This window comes from Manis pentadactyla, chromosome 9, assembly GCF_030020395.1.
Source record: "Manis pentadactyla isolate mManPen7 chromosome 9, mManPen7.hap1, whole genome shotgun sequence".
Classification (NCBI taxonomy): domain Eukaryota; kingdom Metazoa; phylum Chordata; class Mammalia; order Pholidota; family Manidae; genus Manis; species Manis pentadactyla.
In genome coordinates this window covers 125,056,538-125,068,080 of record NC_080027.1, presented here as the reverse complement: position 1 = coordinate 125,068,080, position 11,543 = coordinate 125,056,538, and the positions used below count along the sequence as shown (strand labels likewise).

General features: G+C 57.8%; 1 protein-coding gene across 3 annotated transcripts; it reads right to left on the bottom strand.

Moving 5' to 3' along the window:
* Window positions 1–318: 318 nt before the first annotated feature.
* PTPN7 (protein tyrosine phosphatase non-receptor type 7) lies at window positions 319–11,070 on the bottom strand. Of its 3 annotated transcripts, none has more exons than XM_036909545.2 (10): window positions 10,986–11,070; window positions 9,729–9,900; window positions 9,042–9,225; window positions 8,682–8,766; window positions 7,197–7,273; window positions 5,879–6,016; window positions 5,394–5,504; window positions 4,542–4,699; window positions 2,884–2,997; window positions 319–2,004 (listed from the first exon to the last, which is right to left on the bottom strand). In XM_036909545.2, exons 2-10 carry the CDS (start codon window positions 9,848–9,850, stop codon window positions 1,782–1,784), a joined length of 1,212 nt encoding a protein of 403 aa, XP_036765440.1. In that variant the 5' UTR covers window positions 9,851–9,900; window positions 10,986–11,070; the 3' UTR covers window positions 319–1,781. The 3 variants fall into 3 exon arrangements, with proteins under 3 accessions (XP_036765440.1, XP_057364107.1, XP_036765439.1); XM_057508124.1 differs by having other exon boundaries at window positions 8,682–8,763; XM_036909544.2 differs by having other exon boundaries at window positions 10,953–11,058.
* Between the last annotated feature and the right edge of the window lie 473 nt (window positions 11,071–11,543).

Below are 11,543 nucleotides of genomic sequence, written 5' to 3'. Positions count from 1 at the left end.
ACCAGGATGATCCCTATGATCCAAACAGGTGCCCACGTGGAGGAGTCACAGTTTTGGTCCAGCACAATATTTTGGGTTAAGTGTCATCTTTCTAGGCCCTGCCCATTCTAAGTCCCTCTCCAGCTCTTGGGTACACCTCTGCCCCATTGCCTGAATTGATTCTGGTCTGTCTGGTACACTTTATGTGCCTCAGAAATGCCGGGAAAGCGCATATTCTGGGATCTGCAGCCTGTTCCTGGTCTATGGATTCTCACTTGCCGTGTTGCTGTAAGGAGGCTGCAGAAGCCTGAGAAGAAGATGGGAAGAAGGAATGAATAGTCATCCAAGAAGTCTTTATTTTCCTGCTGGGTTACGTTTCCAGAGCTGTGCCCTGGAAAGGCGTGGAGCTGGGATGGGGCTGGGGCAGTGCACCAGGTTGGGGGGCCCGTGGGCCTGCTCAGTGGCTCCCCTCCTGGCTGGCTCTGCGCTCAGGGCAGCACCAGGCCCTTGAGAGCTCTCCTCCCAGCTTCCCGCGCACAGACCGTCAGGAAAGTGGGGGTGCAGGAGAGCCCCTTCCCAGGGCTGGGAGGAGGAGCGGCCCTCAGGAAGGCCAAGCAGAGGCACTAAGAAAATCCACCTCAGTTTCAACACCACAGGTTCTTCAGAAGAGATGTCATGGGTGAGGAGGCCCAGCTGCTCTCCAGGATCCAGCTCCTTGGGGGGCTCCACAGAGAGCAGCATCAGTGAAGGCAGACCCCAGGGGTCGGGTGCCTAGAGAAATAATACCTCCCTTCATCCCCACAGGCGGCCCATCTTGGATCCAAGGGTGAAAGATTCGGATGCCTTCCTGGGGTGTGTAGGTCAGCCCTGAGATAGCCCAGGAAATTGCATTTTCACTGAGGTGATGAGAGAGTGAGGTCTCTGGGGTAGACAATGAGGGGTCCCCGTTCAGTCTGAGCCCCCGTCTGCACTCTGCTGTGGCAGGGGAGGAGGGTGGTCAGGTGGGGGCTGGTTAATCTAAAATCAGGCTGATCTTTTTATCTCTTCTTTCCTCTTTCTTTTGTACTTTCTGGTATCCAGGGCATCTTCTGGGGTCAGGAAAGGAAGACAGAGGGTGCCAGACCTCCCTAGGGAGTAGCTGGCGTGAGAGCCTGGCAGTCACGGAGGCACAGGCAGCTCTCTGGGCCGCTGAGGGGTCCCCACTCTTTTCCATCTTCCAGAGATTCCAACTGCTGGACCTGGTCACCTCTGCAGCCTGCTCCCAGGACACGTGTGGACATGGGTAGTGCGGGCCTTGTTCTCTCGTAAGGATATCTCTGTGAGGGGCATCAGCCCCCACAGATGAGGGGCGAGGAGACAGAGTCGCTGCTAGGATGTTGAGAACTTGACCAAGGCCAGGCCCAGACTTTTCCTGGCTGGCTCTGGCGTCTGGCCTGTTCTTGGGCAGGGCTCTGGGCACAGGATGGCCTTGGGATCACTTTGCCATCCCAGGAACAGCATTTATCTGGAGCAGCTTCTAGGATCTTCCCTGATTGCTTTCCTCTTATGGCAGCAAAACGCTTACTGTCCGTGTCATAGACGAGGAGAATGCAGCTTGCCGAGCACTTTAGAGCAGATGGAGACACCTGGGCCTCTCAGGTCTGGTGTAAGTGCCAGCTCCTATCTTTAAGTTCAGAGAGACATGGGAGGGTCCCCCTGGTGTCCGCATGGGGCGACTAGCGGAAGCAGAAGAGCGGCCCTTGGGGCAGACCTGGAGTCTGGTCCTGGTCCTTGCTGATGCAGCTTCCTGGGGCCACATGTGCTCACTGAGGGGGCACCCCTTCCCCATGCCCACCCTGGGGATGGCCCTGGTCACAAGGCCCACTTTCCCCAGACCCACCTTCCCAGGCCTGGGGGATTTGGGCACCTGGGCTAGTGGAAGGTGCCAGGGGGCAGGGGCTGGAGTCTTCCGGCAGCTGGGCTGCATACAGGGCTAAGGTGTGGTGCAGGAACTGGTATTGCTCCGTGGTCTGGATCATCCCCCCCCTGCGAGGAGAAGCACACGAGCCATGAGTGAAGGAGGGTCAGGTCAAACGTCTTCATAGTCCTGTAGGGAGATCTGGATTCTCCCAAAAAACCCACAGCTCCATCCCACATGTTCATCCTGTCTGCTTCCTACTTCTTGCTGCCCCTCCCACGAAGGGAAGCCCCTCTGCCCCTTCCTCAGGGTGGAGCCCTGCGGTTAGTTGTGCCAAGGAGGAGGTGTCCCACACTGGCACTTGGTCTTCTCAGACCCATCAGCTCCTGGGGCAGAACCAGGCCCCTGATTCCTCATGCCAGGCCAGGAACATTCCTGAGCCTCCAGGTTTCCTCTTCCCAATGATCTTAAAAGTAAAATTAATAAATCCATGTATTTGTATAGTAGGTTCTCAAAGTTGACTCATTCCTTACAATAGCACTCTTCCAAAGGGGCCATTATTCTCTGCAGGTAAGGAAAGGGGCCAGAGAAGTACAGTGACCCCTCAGCGAGATGCAAGCCAGAATTTGCACCCTGGCCCTTGTCTCCAGATCCTGTGAGCCTCTGCACATTACCTGTGGCTGCCTAGTACCTCGAACTAACCAACCCTATCCTCTACCTTTCCCCTGAGTAGGGGATTTGGAAAAACAAAAGACAAAAGCAAAAAGATGGAAGGCTCAGGAAAAGCCATAGAGTGGCATATTTAATTCTAGGCCCCTATGGTAAAATTCTAGATATAGATTCTTTTCTGGGTGTTAATTGCAAAGGAGACAGCTCTTTAGGCAAAGGGCCAGTTCCTTTCTCCCAGGAAGTGCTCAATGGGGATGTGCCTATAGGTGGTTTGGCGTGCGGGGGCCACTGAGGCCACACCTTAATGTGGCTGGTCCTGTTTATATCCATGGACCCACCTGTCCAGCCGCAGTTGGCACACAATGCCCAGAATGTCCACTTCCCCTCGGGCCTTCAGCTGTTGGCAACCAATTCGGGTGGCGATGAAGCAGCCTGTCCGGCCAATCCCTGCACTAGATAAAGCCGGGGAGGAGGTGGGAGGTCAGGAGGCCAGGGACCCTGGGGACCAGGCAAGTGGGGACATGAGGATCAGGTGCTGGGGAACATGGGGACCAGGCCCCAAACTACAGCAGCAACAGGGACTGGGCTGTTTTGGGATGGGGACATGGGGACGGAGGAAGGTAGCAATATGGTGCCAGGCTACCGCTGGCCCTGAAGGAGTTCACAGATCTTCCTAGCCTCACTTGAAACCTATTCCAGGTTGCCCTCAGGTCCCTGTGGGCATTTCGATGAGCTCTCTTCTGAGCAGTGGGCAGTGGTTTCCTGCTGGCAGTGCCCACGTGCGCTTGCTGACCCCTTGAGCCCTCCCTGTCTAACTGTGACTTCCTCCCAGCACAGACCGTCTTCCTGGCTGCTGACACTTGCTCCCTTTCCCGTCCCGGGGCCTGCCCGGAGTCTCCCCTCCCGACTCTGCTCTTTCCTGCCCCTTTACGTCCTCTCAGGCATCCCTTCTTTAGAAAGTCTTCTTATATGAACAGCTGATAGAAGTCCCTCGTGACCTCCTAGCTTATGTCAGGTGCCACCTATGGGGAGGGGGTTCATGAGCCCCTTCTGTCTGCTCCTTGCCTCTATGCTCTGTTTAGGGCATTCGCTTCCAAATTGTTTCCTTGCTGAACCTTGTCCCCTGCATCACACCCTATTCCCTGGGGGTCCACGTCTTTCTCTGCAGCCAAAGTATTCTTTTCAAATGGCAAATCCAAGTCTCTCAGCCAGTCCTATGGGGCCCTTGTTACTGGCTGTTCGGACTCATCTCTCATCACTGTCCCTTTTCCCCCATGACCTCTAGGCCCCTGCTGTCTAACTCTACTGTCAACAATGAGGCAGTTTTAAAATTTCATCTCTGGGCCTTTGCACATGCTGTTCCACCTGCCTGGAACACTACGCCTTTCCCCTCTTTGCTTGACTAGGTCACTTTTCAGGTCTTAGCTCAGTTCAGACATCCCTTCTCCTGGAAGACCTTCTCTGGCCAAATTCTGGTTTGGGTGACTTGATTCTGTGCTCCCCACACATGCCATCAGGGCTCTCTCATCACACTGTGTGATGATTAATTGTTTTATCTGCTCTCATCACATTGTGTGATGATTAATTGTTTTATCTGCTGTCTTTCCCACCAGACTGTAAGCCTGTCAGGGTGGAAACCAGACTGCCTTGCTCACGGCTGTCTCCTCAGCATCCAGTACTATGCCTGATGATAACAGGTCTTCAATAAACACTGTTGAATGAGTAAATAAACTCCCCAGCAGCGGGGACTGGGCTGATCTCCTGCCCCAGCAGACCGGGCGCTTCCTGACATCCGTTCCTTCTCTGGTCCAGCCCAGGTTCTGCATGGAGGGAATAAGAGACAGCACTGGCTGGGCGACCTAGACATTCCTTTCCAAGCAGTACCTGGGCCTGCCCGGCCTTGCTCTTCTCAGAGCCCTTCCCAGGAGAGACCCAGTGGAAGGGAGGGGAGCCTGGCTCTGGCGCTGCCATTGCTGGGGGGCGGGGGGCTGTGTACCTGCAGTGGACCACCATGGGCCTGGTGTGGGCAGCTGTGTCTGGGCTCTGCTCCACCTCAGCCACCAGGCGCAGCAGGGGCCCAGCTGATTCTGGTGTCTGGTGGTCGGGCCAGGCTGAGAAGAGGACGTGCTTCACTGACCGGCACTCTCCCTGGCACTGGCGTGAGGACAAGGAGTGAAAACCAGGGTGAGGGTTGGGGCGCTGCCAGCCTTCTCCTCTGATGCCAGAGGAATTTCCCCGTGAGGCAGCCACGGGCCCTGGCCGGGCAAGGTGTGCCCTTTCTCTGCTTGTCAGACCCCACCACTTCCTCCTCGGAAACGCTGGAAGGAGCACTGTCCGTGGAAGGGCGGAAAGACCCAAGTTCAAGTCCTGACTCTGCCCCTAACTAGCACGTGACTTTGGGTAAGTCCCTAAACCTCATTTTCTTTGCCTAGAGAAAGGGGATGGCGCTGCTTAGATTTACTTCGCAGGATGCCTGGAGGGTCCCGGGGCTGGAGAAATGCTATACAATAATAGGAGGCACTCTTAGCACTTTCACATCTTAAAAGCTGCTGTACATCTCTGGATGCCTGTAGCTCCTTCAGCAACCGGACACACCCCCACCCGCATCCTGGGCCATTCAGCACAGACCACGGGGCTCGGCTTGGTTTGCTGGCTCTGCCCCAGGGGGGCCTCTGAGGGCTGCACCCATGTTTTTCTTCTGTGCCTCAAGCACTTCTTTTAGATGTGGGGTAAAGAAGGTTTAATCAGGTAAATCCGTGGCTCCTCGTGAAGGTCTGGCCTGGGCTCCAGGGGTGCTGGGGGTGGCCTGACCTCCCTGTGCCCCAGGCTTGGTTCCAGAGGGTGGTACCTGGATGGTGAGCTGCCGCACAATGTATTCTGGACGCTCTTTCACATCTTGGATGCAGATCCGGAAGGGGCCATAGGTTTCTTCTTCTGTGGGCCAGTAGTGGACACATTTCTAGGAAGGAAGGAGCTGGGAGTCAGAGGGAGAGGGTCTATCAGCCAGAGCAGGGGTCAGGGCAGCAGAAAGGGGAGTGGGGTCCCCTCCACACCTCCCACCCCCTCTGGAGGATCTGGGCACTGCCTGGGTCAGCCCCTGAGACCGGGCTCTCCTGAACTTGGTACCCGCAGATGAAGTGCACACCCCCTCCCACATTCTAGCTATGGACAGCCTCCGTGGTGTATACGGGAGGAATTTTTCTAAGATGGGTGAGCTGGGCCTGGCTGTGGGTGTTCTCAGTGCCCAGGGGAGCCATGGTCCCGAGCTGCCCTGAATGGGGCATGGGTGTAGCCCCCTCTGGGCTCACCGGGGCTGGTGGCTCTGCCTCCTACCTCCTTGCCCTCTCGGAGCTGAGTGAGCATGACAATGAGTGACACTTTCTCCTGCCACACCATCTCCCAGAAGTCCGACACAGTGTTGGGCATGGGGCCCTGCGTTGCAATGTAGACCTTCTCCTGCCCATCGTAGCCCTGGGGAGGTGGGGGCACAGGAGAAGGGGTAGGGAAACAGTGAGAGTGAGGTCTGGGGAGATCCCAGACTCTGCAAGTCCTAGAATCAGGCTGAAGCCAGGGAACGTGCAGCCATAGACACACGTGCAGAAATGCACATGCCAGAAGCTGCATGGTGGAGGAGACGTGTTCTGGAGTGAGAGAAATCTGGGTTCAAATCCCTGTTCTGCTGCATGTCAGCTGTGTTACCATAAACCAGTTACCCAGCCTCTGTAAGCCCCAGCTTTCTCATCTTGAAGTGGGCATAATATCCGTCTTGCAGGAATGTAGTGCAGATGAAATTCAACAAAGTCTACTGCGAGCCTAGCATGTTTCAGGTCCTCTGTAAACGTTCCCTTCCTGCCCCACTGCTTTGTACTAGCAGAAAATAGGAAAACTGTGCAGTATTTCATTCTTACGTATTACATTTATACACTTAGAAGCAAGATGCAGTACACTCTTGCCAGCCCGTTCTTCTCCCCTCAGCTTGCTGCTCAGGATGGTGAATCCAGACCATTGCCCCCCGCCAGCACCCCATTCTCTGCCGGCAGCTGGGAGATCACATTTCCCCCGTGGCTTCCCCTGCCGACTGCTTTTCACTTCTCTGTACCAGCGACCACGGTCCTTCCCACTCTGAACCACCAGAGAGCGTTGCCTCTACATCCACTTGAGGCCAATAGAGGTGGGCAGCCGGTAGAGAGAGACCCACCTCGCATCCCAGGTTCCTCTAGCTGGGTATTAGACCACCTCCACGAGGAGGGGCTGCCTGGGGGGCAGTCAAGGCGAGACAAAGGGAAGGGGGACACCCAAGGGCTGCCGGTTGTGCTGGCCCAAGCCCTTAGCCTCAGGGAGCTGGGATGGGGTAGGCAGCGCAAACTCCTCTGTGTTCAGAGGGTTGGCAGAGATAAAGTAACGGGGAGGGGGCATTCAGGAGACTTGGCAGTCTCTTCCTTTCAGCGTGTTTAACATCTGCTTGTTCTCAGCTGGTGTCCCGGGGCCTGGTCAGGATCCGTCCCAGCTTGGCAGGCCATGGCACCAGCGAGCGGGAGCCGGGAAACCCAGGCGCCAGAGCCACGGGCACGGTTGGAAGGTGCTCTCCGGGCACATCTTCAAACAGCCCCACCGTCCTGCCCCTGCACTGCGGTGGCGGCCGGCCACTCACGCGAATGTAGTTGGCGTTGATGTAGTCTCCGTCCTCTTGGCTCTGTGCCCGGCCTAGACAGACGCGGCTCTGGGGATCTAGGAAGTCAAAACCAGTGGAGGTCAGAGGTCAAAAGGTGACTAATGCACACCCCCCAGCAGGGTTAGGGAGAAGAGAGTTCCTGTGCTCATCATAGTATCTTGCGTATAGCAGGCGGCCAGATGCTCGTTGGATTATTTTCTCTGCAGACAATAGGGAGCCGCCGAATGTTTTTGAGTGGTAGAGAGACATGATCAAAGCAATAATTTGCAAAGGTTAACTGCGTGGTGCTGGGTAGGAGCAAGGGAAGGGAGCAGCAGGGACCCAATGGGAGTTCCTGTAATACTCCACCCTCGAGATCATTAAGGGTGTAGAGTAGGATTGTGCCAGTAGGAATGGAAAAAGAGATGTTGGAAAAAGAGAATGGAAAAATGGAGGAAGAATTTTTTCTGATGGTGAATGTGGGATTCAGATGAGTGACCTGCTGATGTCTCAGTGGTGAAGTGCGCCTAGATCTCAGGTCTCATTCCCACTGGAAGGGGCCACCGCTTCTTTTAAGGGGGAGGCTTTCTCCAAACCCACCCAGGCAGGAATGAAGATGCTAGTTTGTGCAGAGAGGAGAGAGGATGCTTGCTTTCCCTGTGCTGTCCTGGTTTGGGACAGAGGGTACCCGGGTGTGGGGGGGGGTCTCAGGTAGAGGGCTGTGTGCCCTCTGCCCTCTCTGGTAGCTTCGGGTCTGGTTGGAATGAGGCCAAAAGCAAGGGCTGCGTCCTCCCCCTCACGTCGAGGAGTGCTGACAGCCCCTTGACCTGCTATACAGGCAGAGTCAGAATTTGCAGAGGCCTTAAGACCCAGAGCCACTGAAAGGCTGCTCTGAGGGGGACGGAGGGAAGGAGGGAGAGTCTTCAAGGGCCTCATGGTCAAAGGGCCTCACTCCTGCCTCTGAAAAAATAGGAGGTGCTGATCCCCTGGTGCCGAACCCCTTACGGCTCCGTGACGTCCATCCCAGCCTGGTCTCCGCCCCGCATCTGCATCTTTCGAAGCCCTCTGTCTGGGAGCCATCCTGACGGTGCCTCTTCCACTGCAACCCTTTGCTGGGTGTTTCCCATATGGGAGGGTGAGGAAGAAGATTTGGTACAACTAGCTGTGTGACCTTGGGCAAGTGACACAACTTCTCTGTGACTCAGTTACCTCACTCATAAAATGGGGATCATAATACCATGCTATCCACTTCATGGGGTTGCAGAATGAGTTCCTACCAACGACTGGGAGACCCCCTAGCGCACAGTACACATCTGCAAATAGGAGTTGCTGTGTTCTCATTGTGGCCGCGGTTACTGCTCCTCCTTTCCCCGCCCACAGGAGGTGCTCCATGCAGGGTAGCTCTGCCCTGGCTGAAGTCTTGCCTCCTGAACCTCTCACCCTAGGGATAGCGCCGTCTCCCTGCATGCCTGCCAGAGGCCTTACTTGGTAAGATGGTCTTGTATCGGTCCTTGGAAGCATGGCCAGGAATATCCAGGTCTTCAGGGCTGACAAAGTTTGAGGGGATCTTCTGGCATGGGGAGAAAATGAGTGAAGGGTCAGTACCCCTACCCAGCCTCTTCCTCCCCTTCTACCCTTTTCAGGCGGAGCTGGGCCCTGACCCTTCCTTCCTGGCGTCAGTATGCAGGTCTGGATGGGGTGGAGACAGAAGAGGGCGCCGGGGGCAGTCTCTGCCTTTCCTAAGGGCCAAAGGGGAGCTGGGCCCACAGTCGGAGCTAGTGCTGCCTGCAGGCTGCCTCTGATGCAGGAGTGTGGCGTGGCTCCGGGGGGACTGCGGGCTCTTACCAAGAATTCCTCTTCCAGCTGCTTGGGACTGGGTGGCTCGTGCTGCAGGGCCCAGCAGGTGAGGGGGTGTCCGGCTGTGCGCAGAAAGTGTAGAGTGACCTCCCGGGGGGTGTTCACTGAGCAGATGGGCTCCACGGCCCCCAGGGACCGCACGTCCAACATCAGAGCCACGTTGGAGCCCCGCCTGCAGGCACAGGCGAGCAGTGCCCAGTGAGCGCCCGATAATGTTTGCTCTTCTAACAGATGATTATTGCTATAGGGCACATCTGAGGAGGCTGCTCCTTGTCTTCCCTTGACCCGGATGCCCAGTGAATTCAAGGGTTCAGGCCCCTGTTGCATGCCCTACTTCTGCCAGCCAGAGCAGGGCAGCCTCGAGCCCACCTCTGCCCATTCCTGACCTGGCCCCTAAAGCTCAGACCCTCATCCAGACTCAAGGCAGCCTTGTTCCAGGGACAGGTCAATCCAACCTGGGGTTTGGGGAGCAGACGCAAGTTGACATGAAACTGTGCCCAGACATGTAAAGGAATGCAAATGATATGCAAATGAACACATTTGATTTCCTTCCAGATTGGAGTCAACAACTAAAGGCCCTCTGAACTCTCAGCTGCCAGAGCCGGAGGGGCAGGTGCAGGGAAAGGGCTGGGGCTCAGGGCTGGGACGGTTCCCCTCCGCTGGGAAAGATCTCACCTCTCCTGCAGCCGCACGTGCTTCTTGGCTGGTGCTTTGCTGGGCGGAGGCTGGGTCATGGCTGTTCCCGAAGACGAGACCCACAGCTGTGCTCTGGAGCGCCCCCCGCAGACCTGGACCATGCTGCGGGGCTGCTGGGCCCGGGGGAGGCTCACTCAGCCATGAGGCTTGCCTGAAAGACAGGGCCCCTCAGCTGCTGACCCCTGGCCTGCCTGACTGGCCGGAGGGGCCCCAAGCCCGAGCCAGCCCTCTGCTAGCTGGCACCTCTGCTGTCACTGGGGGTGTCTGTTCCTCCAAGAGGGGTGTCATGTCCACCAGGGGAAGGCCAGGATCTTCACAGCGTGACCCAGGGTGGTGGGCAGTCGGGGGTTGGAGTGAGGGCAAGGTCGGGGGGAGGTGGGAAGGAGTCCAGGAGGCAGGGAAGGGAGAAGGGGCTGCCGGCTCCCACAGCCCACGGGGCTTCAAGTGAGAGGAGGCAGGGGAGGGGACCTTCCCCGGGGGCTGTGTGGACAGGAGGGAGCAAGCCCCCGGACAGCACCTCTCAGTCAGCCAGTGGGCCTTTTCTGAGACACCTGAGGTGCCGTGCCATGGTGGAGCCCAGTGAGGGCACAGGTGTGCCCAGCTGCGGGCCCCCGGCAGGACCCTCTCCTAACTGCTGCCTGTACCACCCCCACGTTCATTCTGGCTTCTGGGGTCTCTGTCCTGGGAGATAGGATGGGGGTGTTTCCTTCCTCCTCTGCCCATCCCCCCCATCTCCCGCCTCTGTAACCGTCACAGGAAATGGCCTCACCAAGCCTCTGAGCGACAGCGCATGGTGAGGCGACAGCTGGGGGCAAGAGAGGGGACACAGAGGTGGTGGAGCCACGTCCTCTTGGGGGACAGTCCACGTCTTCTAGAGCAGGGACACAGCCTCGGGGGGAGGTGGTGTCAGAGTGCTAAGCCCGCAGGGACAGAGGGGGCAGAGCGGGCCGGTGCAGATGTGCACAGTAGCGAGAACTCTCCAGCAGCAGGCGGGGGCTTGCTAGCCTCTGCTCTCCCTGCAGCTCCTGGGGGCTCCACTGCCCTCCGGCCTGGGGACATCGGCTAGGCCAGCACCCATTCCCCAGCCGGGCACTGTGGCACCCGATGCAGCCTTGTGCACACCCTCCTAGAGATGCCCTCCTGTCGTCCCAAGGTTCACACCGCCCCGGGCCCACAGGACTCCTCCCCCGTTCAGGTACTTACTGAAGCAGCCGTGTCCCCCTGGCTGCCTCCTACCAGCTGTCTGCCTGTCTGTTGGTCTGTCTTGGAGGGTGAGGAGGCTTCAGGAAGCCAGCTTCCTCCCTCCGCCCCTCCTCACTGCCACCCACGCACCCCAGCGGCATGCTGCCCTCCTGCGCCTGCGGCCGCCACCAGGGGTCAGGTGCCTCCTGCGGGTGCCCCTCCAGGGGCAGGCTGGCAGTGTGCCGGCACCTCTGCCCCGGGCTCAAGGCCCTGCTTCCTGGAAACGGACGAGGGGCTGGACTGCCCCTGCCTGCCCCGGAGCCCCTCACTCCCAAAGCCCCTGCCTGCAGTGTCCCCCCCCGACCTGTGCCCTGCCTACCTCTGTCTGCTTGCCGGGCAGAGCTCAGCTGGCCCCCAGCTCCGTACCGTCCCACATGGAGCCCTGGCTTGCTCCTGTTCAAAGCGACCTCAGCCTGAGATGGATTTCCGCCTCCCCACTTCTGCCTCAGAGCCCTGGAAGCCTTTGCCCTTCAAGTCTTGGGAGCTCAGGGCACAGACTGCATCTTCCTGAAGCAGAGGTGGGCACAGACTTGGGGTGGGATGGGTGAGAAG